General features: G+C 43.7%; 1 protein-coding gene across 1 annotated transcript in view; it reads left to right on the top strand.

Moving 5' to 3' along the window:
* The window catches only part of klhdc8b (kelch domain containing 8B), a gene marked incomplete at both ends in the record, with an annotated part of 260,212 nt that extends 255,269 nt beyond the window's left edge, over positions 1 to 4,943 (top strand). The window contains one exon of the mRNA XM_080496190.1: positions 4,747 to 4,943. Coding sequence (XP_080352316.1) covers positions 4,747 to 4,943 — 197 coding nt within the window. The remainder of the gene's footprint in view (positions 1 to 4,746) is intronic.
* Positions 4,944 to 12,503: the final 7,560 nt, after the last annotated feature.

Raw genomic sequence — 12,503 nt, 5'->3', positions numbered from 1 at the left:
CGTCCCACTGCAACAGTCTGTACCGAAGCTGACCTGTGGACTTTCAGGTCTGAGACGTGTGTCGATCTAGAAGCTTCGGTACAGAGACTGTAGATCTAGAAGCTTTGGTACAGAGACTGTGTAGATCTAGAAGCTTCGGTACAGAGACTGTGTAGATCTAGAAGCTTCGGTACAGGGACTGTGTAGATCTAGAAGCTTCGGTACAGAGACTGTGTAGATCTAGAAGCTTTGGTACAGAGACTGTGTAGATCTAGAAGCTTCGGTACAGAGACTGTGTAGATCTAGAAGCTTTGGTACAGAGACTGTGTAGATCTAGAAGCTTCGGTACAGGGACTGTGTAGATCTAGAAGCTTTGGTACAGAGACTGTGTAGATCTAGAAGCTTCGGTACAGGGACTGTGTAGATCTAGAAGCTTCGGTACAGAGACTGTGTAGATCTAGAAGCTTTGGTACAGAGACTGTGTAGATCTAGAAACTTCGGTACAGAGACTGTTGATCCAGAAACTTCGGTACAGAGACTGTGTAGATCTAGAAGCTTTGGTACAGAGACTGTGTAGATCCAGATGCTTCGGTACAGAGACTGTAGATCTAGAAGCTTTGGTACAGGGACTGTGTAGATCTAGAAGCTTCGGTACAGAGACTGTAGATCTAGAAGCTTCGGTACAGAGACTGTTGATCCAGAAGCTTCGGTACAGAGACTGTATAGATCCAGAAGCTTCAGTACAGAGACTGTATAGATCCAGAAGCTTCGGTACAGAGACTGTAGATCTAGAAGCTTCGGTACAGAGACTGTAGATCCAGAAGCTTCGGTACAGAGACTGTGTTGATCTAGAAGCTTCGGTACAGGGACTGTGTAGATCCAGAAGGTTCGGTACAGAGACTGTAGATCCAGAAGCTTCGGTACAGAGACTGTAGATCCAGAAGGTTCGGTACAGGGACTGTGTAGATCCAGAAGGTTGGGTACAGAGACTGTGTCGATCCAGAAGGTTGGGTACAGAGACTGTAGATCCAGAAGGTTCGGTACAGGGACTGTGTAGATCCAGAAGGTTCGGTACAGGGACTGTGTAGATCCAGAAGGTTCGGTACAGGGACTGTGTAGATCCAGAAGGTTCGGTACTGGGACTGTGTAGATCCAGAAGGTTCGGTACAGGGACTGTGTAGATCCAGAAGGTTCGGTACAGGGACTGTGTAGATCCAGAAGCTGCTGGCAGTCGGAGCCGACCTGATCTGAACCCGACAGTACAGGATGTCGGGACACCGTTCTATTGAGAGTTTAGTCATCTGGGATCCTGCGGCTCGAGGAGCAGCTCCTTCACTGCAGGCTGAATATTTCTCAGTCATCAAGGACTGGAGCCGCCGAGTGTGAGAGTCGTGTTTCTCCTGCTAAACGATGGCGGGCGGTGGAAAGGGCACTTGTAATGACACTGTTTACAGCGCAGGTCAGACATTTGGGTGAGCTGCTCTGCAGCAGCAGGTCACAGGCAGGTGAGATAAACACTTCAGGAAGCCAGATGGAGAGCAGAGGACCAAACAAAGTGGGAGAATAAATAGAAAAGCACAAGCAGGATTTTTATAGAATTACAGTGATAAACGTTAGTGCTGTGAAACATGTGTCATATATACTGATTATTGACTTCTGGTACATTGCAACATCCAATATTTAGCTTCTTTCTTTCTTTTTTATAATAGATGTAACACAATGGTTTACTTTTGGTTACCAATACTGTTCCAATGGATTTGTATTGAGTTCTGGTTCACTGGGCTGGCCTTCCTTTAGCGTTAACATTTACTATTTTACTAATGTACTTAGATGCACCTCTTTGTGATGGAGGGAATGGAGGCGCTGCTTTGAGTGCAATGTACCTCTCAGATGGCCTCCAGGGTGAAATAACATTAAAATAAAATTTTAATGTGAGATTAGAAGGAAGCTAAAAGCTGATGGACACAATTTATCTCATGTGTCACATTGTAAGTAGCATTAACATGAGCTTCATAAGTTATCGCCACATTCTTAGATCTGTCTGCATGCTGGTTGAATATCCGGGTTATAGAGCATCTTCCTCCCACTGACTCATGTAAATGACTGGAACTGGTGAATTACTAAAAATGAGCCTAATGGAGTAAGTTCATTAATTTTCAATGAGTAGCTAATAACTGTTCTTGGATACTTTCATCAACAACACTTAAGCCGGTATCACTTACGACGTAAGTCTGTTTGAGTTTTGGTTTTGATTTAATTTAATTAACGATAGTAAACTAGGATGTGTCTCCGAGACTCTGTGGGTGAACCTGACGGTGACATTCAGCACCGCTACAGGGATGTGTGGGGGGGACTAAATACTTGCTTTATCTGTAAAGTAGTTAAATCTGTTAAATTGTACTTGTTAAAGTCGTGCAACTCTTTGATTTTCTGTGATGACATGTTGGGCTTGTTAAATTAAAGCATGACCATCACAGTGTGTGTGTGTGTGTGTGTGTGTGGGGGGGGGGGGTGAACGGGGTGAGAAGGAGAGCACCTGAAAACGGGAGCACTTTTCATGATGTACCAGGAGCACCGAGGAACAGTGACAAGGAGGTGGAGGGTTTGAGTGGCGACAGATACAGGAGAAAGGAGGCCAAGATGAAGAGTGGAGAGAGCGGATGGGTGAGGGGGAGAACAAGGAGCGCTTGAAACATTATTAAATGAGGACAAAACAGGTGCTGCGGATGAAAGACATGACGCGGTGGAGAACAGGAGTGCTGCGGAGAGAGAGGAGGAGGTAATGGAGATAGAAGCCGGGAGAAGGGAGGTTAAACCGAGGTGCTGAAGTGTGTGTGTGTGTGTGTGTGTGTGTGTGTGTGTGTGTGTGTGTGCGTGCGTGCGTGCGTGCGTGCGTGCGTGCGTGCGTGCGTGCGTGCGTGTGTGCGTGTGCATGTGCATGTGTGTGTGCAGTGGGTGTGTCGTCATAAATGATAAAGGTGCCGAGGCCTGAGCAGAAGCAGATTGCTTTGAAAGGAACCGTCACTTTATTCCTTTAACAAAAATGATGATGGTAATAGTGCACACACACACACACACACACACACACACACACACACACACACACACACACACACACACACACACACACACACACACACACACACACACACACACACACACACCAGTTCATATCATCTGGGGGACTTGCTGTGATGTGTGTATCCATGGTAACGGCAGCCTGGCGTGAGCGTCACAGGTGAGCAGGAGGAAAAAAACCAGCGTAGTTCCAACATATTGCAGATAAAATAAACATCAAAGTGCTAAATCTGCCTTCAGGCTTCAACAGGTTTCACCATTTCTCACTTTCCTCTGCAGAAGCTGCTTCGCTTCATGAAATGAACGCTGAGTATTGGCATGTAAAGTCATTTGTTTTGCCGTTTCCCCGTGATGCTCGATTCTACCGACAACCGTAGTTCATGAGCTGAGCTGAACCTCCAGGAGGCTGCTTGAAATCCACATAAACTCTCATCTGTGCTTTGTTTAAAGGAGTCGTCACCTGGCACCTCACACATCCAGTCTCCCTTCAATTGTCTTTAAATCCATTCTAAAAGGCTTTTATAATGAAAAGAATTAAACATACAGAGCTCAATCTGACATTTCATAGCACAACGTCCTCTGGTACAGATGTTGGCACACAGGAACTGTCAGTCACAGTACTGCTTTGCTCACACAACAAATGAATATTAAAAACTTGATTGTGGAGCGATGCATTTTTTTTATTACAACAATTTAATTCATCTCACGTTTGCATGGATTTTTAACTGTCGCAGCACATCGTTACATCTGTGTTGCTGTTACTATGACCAGTTCAAAATAAGTGTATTGCTCAAGGGTGTATATATATATATATATATATATATATATATATATATATATATATATATATATATAGTTTTTTTCATTTATTTCTCTAATGGAGCACAGCATGTCTGTTAAGCATATGTTCCTGATTGATTGCAATATAAATTTATATTTGCAGTATTCTTCTAACTCCCCCCAAAAACACAAAACAAAAAAAAACAATGAACTGGGTTAAAAATGCAGAATTAAAATTGATTGTAAAAGTGAGACTTCATGTGGCCAAACATTCTTTTTACAGACCAAATGATCCAGTATATTTTACGCTGTACATCATTCTGTGGACTGGAGAGAAGCCGAAATGAATTCCCGCCGTTTGCGCCGGCTGTGTGATTGACATCCTGATAGCAAGTGGGTTTCGTGTCGTCCATCCGGATTTGAAAGACGTACGCCTGGTGTGCGGCTTTAATCTGTATTACCGCGTGTCATCAAAATCCATTTAGCTAGCTGAGGACAATTGAAACTTTTAAACTTCCCTCTCCTCCTTCCTCGCAGTGCGGAGATCCTCTTACCGGCTGGAGATCGGCTCGGTTAACGTGGATTTGAAAGCCGATTTCAGGATTTAATAGAAACGTGATGTAGCTTAAGCGAGTCCCTCTCCATTTTTTTTACGATGAAACGCGGGACGGGGATGAAGCTGCTCCTGCTGGGCAGAACCAAATACTTTGATTGGAAGATTTGTTATGTTGCACAAAGACTCTGGAGGTTTGAACGAGCTGGAGGGGGTTTTCTGAGAGTATCGTCTGTAATTAACACCGAGGGGGGTGAGGAATTAATTCACTGGCCAGGGGGGGTGGGGTTGATATTCCTCCCACGTGTCTGTGATGTGCATCTTGGTCGTAACGTGAGGCTTTCCGCTCCCTGCAGGTAACGAGCCGTCGCCGCTGGGCTCGGTGGAGAGCTACAACCCGGTGAAGCGGCGCTGGGAGTACGTGGCGCCCATGCCCACCGCCCGCTGCTCCTCCGCCCTCCTGCAGACAGCCAGCATGCTCTTCGTCATCGGCGGCGTCGCCCAGGGGCCCAGCAGCGCCGTGGAGACCCTCTGTTTACAGGAAACTGTGTGACACACACGCGCGCGCGCACACACACACACACATTGAGCAACAGCAGGAATCAAATGTGAGCAGGATTTGATATTTCACCCGTCAGCCGGAGCCACAGAGCACATTTAGAGACTTTTCTACCGTTACGTCCGACCGATGGACTTCCTCCTGAACGTCAGGGACGTTGAGGAACTGGTTTTTTGACATTCAACAAGCATTTCCAGGCGCTTTGTGACGGACGATTACCGGAATGGAAACCTGACCGCTTTTTCTACTCAAATCAGAAGAAGGAAAAAAAAACTAAAAAAACAAAACAAAACAAGAAAACAACCCACGGACATCATGTCTGAAGAAACAACACGCCTTTGAACTTGTTGAGCTTTTTTTTCTTCTTTTTTTTCAAAATAAAAGCAGGGTACTTCTTTGGATACTACAAGGAACAAAGGGCCATATCTGAATTCTCCCCCGTCCTCCCGCTGCTGCGACGGCCGGCTTTTCTACAACCTTAGGGAACGACACTTTGTCAGAGTTTCGGACGGAGGCGTCCTGGGAAAGGAAAGGTTTTTTTTTGTTTGTTTGTTGGTTTTGGGTTTTTTTTGCTTTTCATGCTTTCGGTTGCAGTGTTTCGTTTTACGTGTGCATCAGTGCTGCTAGGGGGGGGAAAAAATTAAACAGCCCTGTGAAATGCATTCACACCACGAGCAACTGGGAACAAAACCGGCCGCCAAGAGAGTTTTGTTGAAATGGAGTGAACTTGGATTCTGTGACCTTCATCTGGAAACTAATCCACTTCCAGGGGTCACGACCTTCGACAAAAACGTTTGACCTGAAAATCTATCTGCTTGACTCCATACCGACAATTTCACAGAAAACGCAAAATTACCTGTATTTATACTAAAGAATACTACAGTCGAGAGTATGGCTCCTACTTTTGTTCAGCAAAGTGAGAATTTAGTTCTTAAACATTGAAGGGATGTTAAACTTCTCAATCATTCAGTACTTTTGAAGGTCAATCTGAGCAGCTTCAACCTCTCTTGACTTTTATAAGCTAAAAGTCTGACTTTTTTGAGTATTTTGAGACAAGTTGAGACATCCTAACACTTCAATTCATCAAAATGAGCCTTCTTTGTAAACGATCCTTTTCTTCATTTCTAAAACTACAGCAGCTTTGGCATTATGTGAACAAGACACACTTCTGCAAGTTCAAACCCATTTATCTTTTCAAAGAATATCAGCTGCAGGTTTTCCACTATTTCTGTAAAACCTTTCGATAAGGAGTTCCACCTGGTCGATCATTGGGACCCCAACACTTTCCTGAAATGAATCTTTGTTTCTGAAATGAAGACGTTGACCTTCAGAAGCTGCTTGTCAAAGGATGTCGGCTCTGAATTGAATCTGTCCCCCAACATGGAGCCAGTGGTTGGAAACCACAAGTCCTCAACCTGCCAGGTCACTTTACACACTTTCTGATTCCAACTGGTGAAATTACAGGTCAGGTAAAATAGCATGCACTGCAAACTGTGCTGTCCAAGAATGAGCATCTTTGAATCCTTGAATCTTGGCCTGAGCTTGAGCAGAAGGAATGACTGATGAAAGCTCTGCGTGTCATTATGTGACATTTCGGCTGACTGGAAGGAGAATTTCCAAAACGACATCAGTTTCACTCGTGATATTATGATAGAAATACATGAAATTAGTCCCTTTGGATGAAAAGACGAAATCCTCTCGGTAGAAGTGTTCAGCCACTTTCATTGGGCGTTCAGACGCCCATTTTAAAATGTGCAAAGTCCATCATTTCAGTGTAAAACCACTTCATAAAACATGAAATCATGTGTGAAATCAGGAGCCTGAGTCAATCTGGCGAGCTGGGAACATCTGGTGTCTGGACCGGCAGCCATCTTGTCATTAGCGCTGCAGTTTGAACAACAATAATCACCAGTGGCGTCACTTCAGGCAGAAGTAAAAACCGACACACTGGGTAGAATCTCCAATGTGTTTACGCTGTGAAATTGCGTCAGATTGAGCAGAACGGATCTCGACCATCGGAGAGGCTGAAAATCCTCTCGGCTACTCCTCCTTTCTTTTTCTCCGATCATCTGGACGTTCTCCTCGACCACAGTCGCTGTCTATTGTGTTTTCACATCGGCGGCGGTGAAACGAGCTCGCCACCACCTCGTGCTATCAGCTGCAGTCCGACGCTCGACGGCCATCAGCCCTTTGAGCTCAATGGCCTGAGGAGCCTTTGCTTGTGGAGTGAATGCAACGTTCCCATTGCCCGCAGTGCTGAAGCATCCAATGTCTGATGACGGTACGCTCTCTTCTTCTTCTTTCACATCAGCCCGGCGATACACACTTTTAACTGAAGGTGATGACACCAAGGCAACACTGTAGGGCCGTTCCGTGCCCCTGCAGGGGTTCAAAAGCCTTAAACACGGTCATTCTGTGTCTCGATCGCAGTTTTTTGGAAACAAAAATGTTCAAAACCGATTTGAAAAAGCTTGTTTGGATGTATCAAGGCTGCTGTCATCACGGTTGTTGTGGATCTGCAGACGCATGCAGCTGATAGAAAGTATGTAATCTTCATATCCGTCCTCTTGAAGGGAGACTGAAGGCTTCGCTCCGGTTGTTTGAAGAAGGAAAAATACCAGAGAACGTTCTTGCAGCAGAATCGGCTTTCACTTGTAAGTGCAGCTGGTTTCAATCCCTTGATGCCTTGCCAATAAAACTCTCAGTATTGTACCTCTGTGATCGCTTTAAACAGCCGCTGTAGTTAAGAGATATTGGGCCAAAGGAGTTGAAACAGTCGAGATGATTTTATAGAAACCTCATGCACACGTCTCATTGTTGATATTTCACATGAGTGGGAATTGAAAACATATAGTGGATGAACAATTCCTCTGTTCACATTGGACGCCACCGACACCAGGGGTCTGCAACCTTCATGACCATTTTCACAATTTTCCACCAATTAAAATTTGTCTGGATCCACCAAAACATGTAAATTCTCTCAAATGAAGAAAAAAAAACATCCTTGAAATAATTTGCCATACAAACAAAAATTTGTTTTAGGTCTTGTCACCAATTTTAGAGCTAATTTTTTCTTCTTTTTAAAAAAATGGATTTTAGTTGTTTCATGCAGCTTGCCTATTTTAGCTGCTTTAGCAATTTAACACCGATTTTAATAAATCACCGTGCTGTGAGTTTAGGACAGTTTTAATCTATACTAGCTATTTCAATTTTTTTCCTTTTTCTTCTTTTTTACATTTTCTACTTTCTCTTTTTCCCTTCTGTTCTCTTTTTCCTTTACCTATTCTAATACTAATTATTTTATTTTCCTGAAAAAACTCTACTAGAAAATTGAATGATTTTAGTTTAACACTTTTTACTGTATTTTATTATTATTATTATTATTATTATTATTATTATTATTATTAGAGTAATTTAATCTTTTTTTGTTGCTATTGCAGTTATTCTGTCTTTTCTAGCTATTTTACTTTAACTGTTTTTGGACAAGATATTAGACCTAAGCTAATAAAATAAAAAATTAAGCAAAATGTTTGTTTACCAATAATTTTCTTGGCATGTCACGGAGCCACCACGGAGTTGCAGACCCCTGACATCCTGTACACCAGCCATCTGTGTCGTTATGACAACGAGTCTAGCATTGTGTCTATTTGCTAGTTTATGCCCAAACACACAACCAACATTGATTCAGAAACCTTTTTTATGTGAACCAGCATTAAATCAAGTTGTGTCTGTTGGACTGGACGACACAAGGCCTTGACCCGGTCCGACCCCGTGTGGGAACTTTCAACCTAAATCACTGCATTTATCCATTACTCTACTTCAACTTTGAGGACAAAATGTTCACTTTCTGCCAAATACCAGGTTATACTGAAGAGACCATCACTTCAACCTGACAGTGATGTTTATGGTTTGGCTGATCAGTGAATCTACTCGAACTTAAAAGGGAAGCAGGAGAACCGTTCTGCCCCCGAACACAAAGAGAAGAATGTTAATTATGTTATAAAGCAGCGATCAGATGATTAGAACGAGAAGGCAAAAGCTAATTCTACTGCTTCCATTCCGTTCAGCTGCTAATTCACATCAGTCCCTAACATACAGGGTGTCACAAAATAAACAAAAAACAGAATAAGAATCATGTTGTGACAACGCAGTGAATTTTGTTGGTTCGGGTACTGAAATATCTCGTCCAGTTGAAATTTTAAAACATTTCAAAGTCTAAATACAAACACCTCTTCCTCCCCCTCCAAAGCTGTTTTTTAATATTATTTGTTAAATGTGTTTTTTAACATAATTGTTGGCTGAGTTGTAAATAGAAACAGATGTGATGATTTCCAAAGTCACATTTTATTCCCAGTGTAACACATCAGATGCTGAAAGACGTTTTAACATTTCATTGAAAATATTGCCAACAGTTTGAGAATTGAGGTTTCACCTTGTTTCATTCCCAAAAACATTAGTAACCCCACATTTGCTTTGGAGTGATTTGAGTTTATTATAGTGACTCCAACCACTGGCTTTCAGACACATTTGAATAGAACATTTTTATATATATATACACACACACACACACACACACACACACACACACACAAGTGGCTGCTTGTTGTTTAGTTGCTAACCTGAGCAGACAAGAGACTGAGGCCACGCTGGAGGTTCCAGGTGAGGTGAGCCAAGACTTGTTTCCTGAGAGATGATGGAGGAAGCTGCACCGTGTCTAGTGACAGACGCAGTGACCTGTGAGCGGGAGACGAGGTTGGCCGGGAAGGCAGAGGGATAACTCAGTGAAGTGTGTCAACACGCCTCCGTTGGCCTTTCTTCATCCCGGCGGCAGTTCCGCCCTGTTAATACCACGACTTGGGTTTTTTTTTTGTTTTGTTTTGTTTTTATCCACACAAAAAGCCAGTCAGCAGCTTCTGAATTGAGAACTAATGTGCTGTAACACTTGAGTTGATCACCAGTTTGGTCCAAGGAGGAGGTGCAGCAAAGACAAACCACCTCTGCACTGCGTCTCATTCTGCATGAGCAAACACACTCCAGGAAGAAGAAATGTATCTGCACTTCACGTGTTTATTTAACACAAAAAAAACTCTCCTTCAAAACAAACACCGAGAGGAGAACTGACCACCTCTTATTTATCATCTTATTAACAGTCAGCAGAATCCCAGTTTGCTTCACGTTGATGTGGGATTTTAAACCGGAGGAGCTTTGGTGAACAGAAAACTCCTTCCTGCAGAGTATGTGTAACACTTTATGTCGGTCTGCCCCGTCTTAGGTTTTCTGCACTCACATTTCTCATGGAGCGGGTCAGCGGGTCGTTTATAGCGCCTCCCATATGGAGTTGGTTCCGTCACTACCCAATCAACTGGCCTTTTGCGAATGTCCAGCGGCGTTCATGGTGATGTCATACACCACGACGCCAGGTCGGGTCAGCAGATGAACACGTCATACACGCAAATGCAGTCAAGCCCTGAACACTGAGTGTAATGTAGGTGTGATTTAAAGAAGATATTATTGCGAACTTCCACGCTGATTAGTGACTGAATGTGCAGCTGTCAGAGCTGTCCTTTTCTTGTCTTTCTTTTTTTTCCTAACAAAGCTTGAAAGTGGCCCACTTTTCACCGCCTTGCCTCACTTCCCGTCTCTTTCCTTCCCACACTAGTGCCAGACGTTCACAGTCAGACGTATAGTACGCAGATCCAGAGCAGTGAGGCGGCAGGAGATCAGAAGTGACGCCGGCTGACACCTGCTTATTTGTGCGGGTGTTACTGCGCGAGCCTAATTGAGCGCGTTTGAGCTCATCGCGGGCTGGACGTACGCGTGGCGGCGAGCAAACACATCAGCTGCCGTGAGAGCCGCCGCTGTTCGCTTGCAGGGGAGCAGTGTTTGACTGAAGACGAGTGTTTAATTACAGTAACTAATTACGGCGCTCTAAACCAGCCTGTAGAGTTACAGCTGAGATAATGAGTTTATGACGTTAACGTTTATGTAAAGCTGCCGATGTGTCGCAGCTCCATGCTAACGTCAAAGCTACCTGATGTCTCTTTCATTACATGGTCGATGAAGAGGAGTTTAGTAAAGGAGTAACACGCCTACTGAATAATCCAGTGTATTCAAAAGAGTGAGAACTGATTGGAATTGCATGTTTGATGTGTTTGATTGCTGCTTCTTCAGGCTCCGTCGGTCAAACTGAAGCAGGAGCAGCAGACGCGTACAGCTCCTGAGCAAACCTCGGCGAAATGCTGCTCTGCTGGCAATGACTGGCTCACAAACTGTTGCTGATTCTGAGCAGGTGGTGCGCAAGAGCGGGCAACAGGTGCTTTTAATTTGAAAGCGGCAGGAAACGAGGCCCATCGGAACAGAGAGACACAATCTGCAGAGAGAAACGGCTCGGGTGGAAGTGCAGCCAGGGTTCGGCCAGTTTGTAATTTCACAAATCACAAACTGGGTCGGAGAGTGTTCACAGGCTTTATGGTGTGTGACTCACCTACAAACACTCATTCAGATACAGAAAAACAATCCTGAGGCACACGCAACAGCTTTCGCTTCATGGAAAGACGCAGTCAGAAGCATAGATAGAAAAGCAGAAATGTCCTGTTGGCTAGAAACGTGCTAATCAACAATTACAGTGTCGTGTCCTGATGTATGATTTTAAAAGGAGAAAAACAGATTAAATTACATTTGGGAAATGTTAATTTAGGTACACAATCATACAACTTAGTCACAGTAATGTTGGTGTGTTTGGTTCCAGAAACATGAGGATTTAAAGGAGTCATATTACGCAAAATTCACTTCCTAAAGGTTTTCCAGCAGTAATAATAGTCACACCTGGAACGACGTCCCAGAAGAAAGAGTGTTCTCTCTCTCCCTGGCTGGTTCTAGGTTTTAAAAAGTGTGTTGCTCCAACCAGCCAATCAGAAATCAAACCCTATATAGTGTCATCGGGGGTTCAGCCAATCACAATCAAGGTAGGCTCCTCCCCTCTGACTCCTCCCACAATCAGGCAGCTCTGTTCTGGCACATGGCACCACAAGAGGAAGTACTTCTATTTAGTTTTCTTTATGCTGCTGCAACTAGAATGTGTTATAGAGGAACTAGAACATTTCAAATGGCATCTTGTGTGTTCCTGCCACTCGCTGCTGACGAATCTCCACCCAATTCTGTGCTTTTCACAGAAATTGCATCTGCTTTGGCCAACCTGTTGCTGTTTTTTGTGGAAGCAATTTTGCTCAATCATTGAGAAAAGCCATAGAACACTATTCCTGAATTTTCCACACATTATGATGCGCAATTTTTTTTGTACATGCTTCTATTTTCACCAAAGTCCCACCTGCTTTGACGGACAAATCTTTCACGATTTTTGCGGAAACGGTTTCCCGGATCATTAACAAAAATCTGAACACACTACTCCCGAATTTTCTTTATGTTTTAGGGTGCTTTCTGTCAACATGCTTCCAAAGGTGTTGGCAGTTAAACGCCCAAATCCCAGCAGAAGAAAAAGATGAAGAAATATAAACTGTTACAGAGGATAGTAATCTTTACGCCTCGCCTCTAAAA

Source organism: Blennius ocellaris (genome assembly GCF_963422515.1).
Source record: "Blennius ocellaris genome assembly, chromosome: 5".
Lineage (NCBI taxonomy): Eukaryota > Metazoa > Chordata > Actinopteri > Blenniiformes > Blenniidae > Blennius > Blennius ocellaris.
This window is presented reverse-complemented; position numbering and strand designations above follow the sequence as displayed.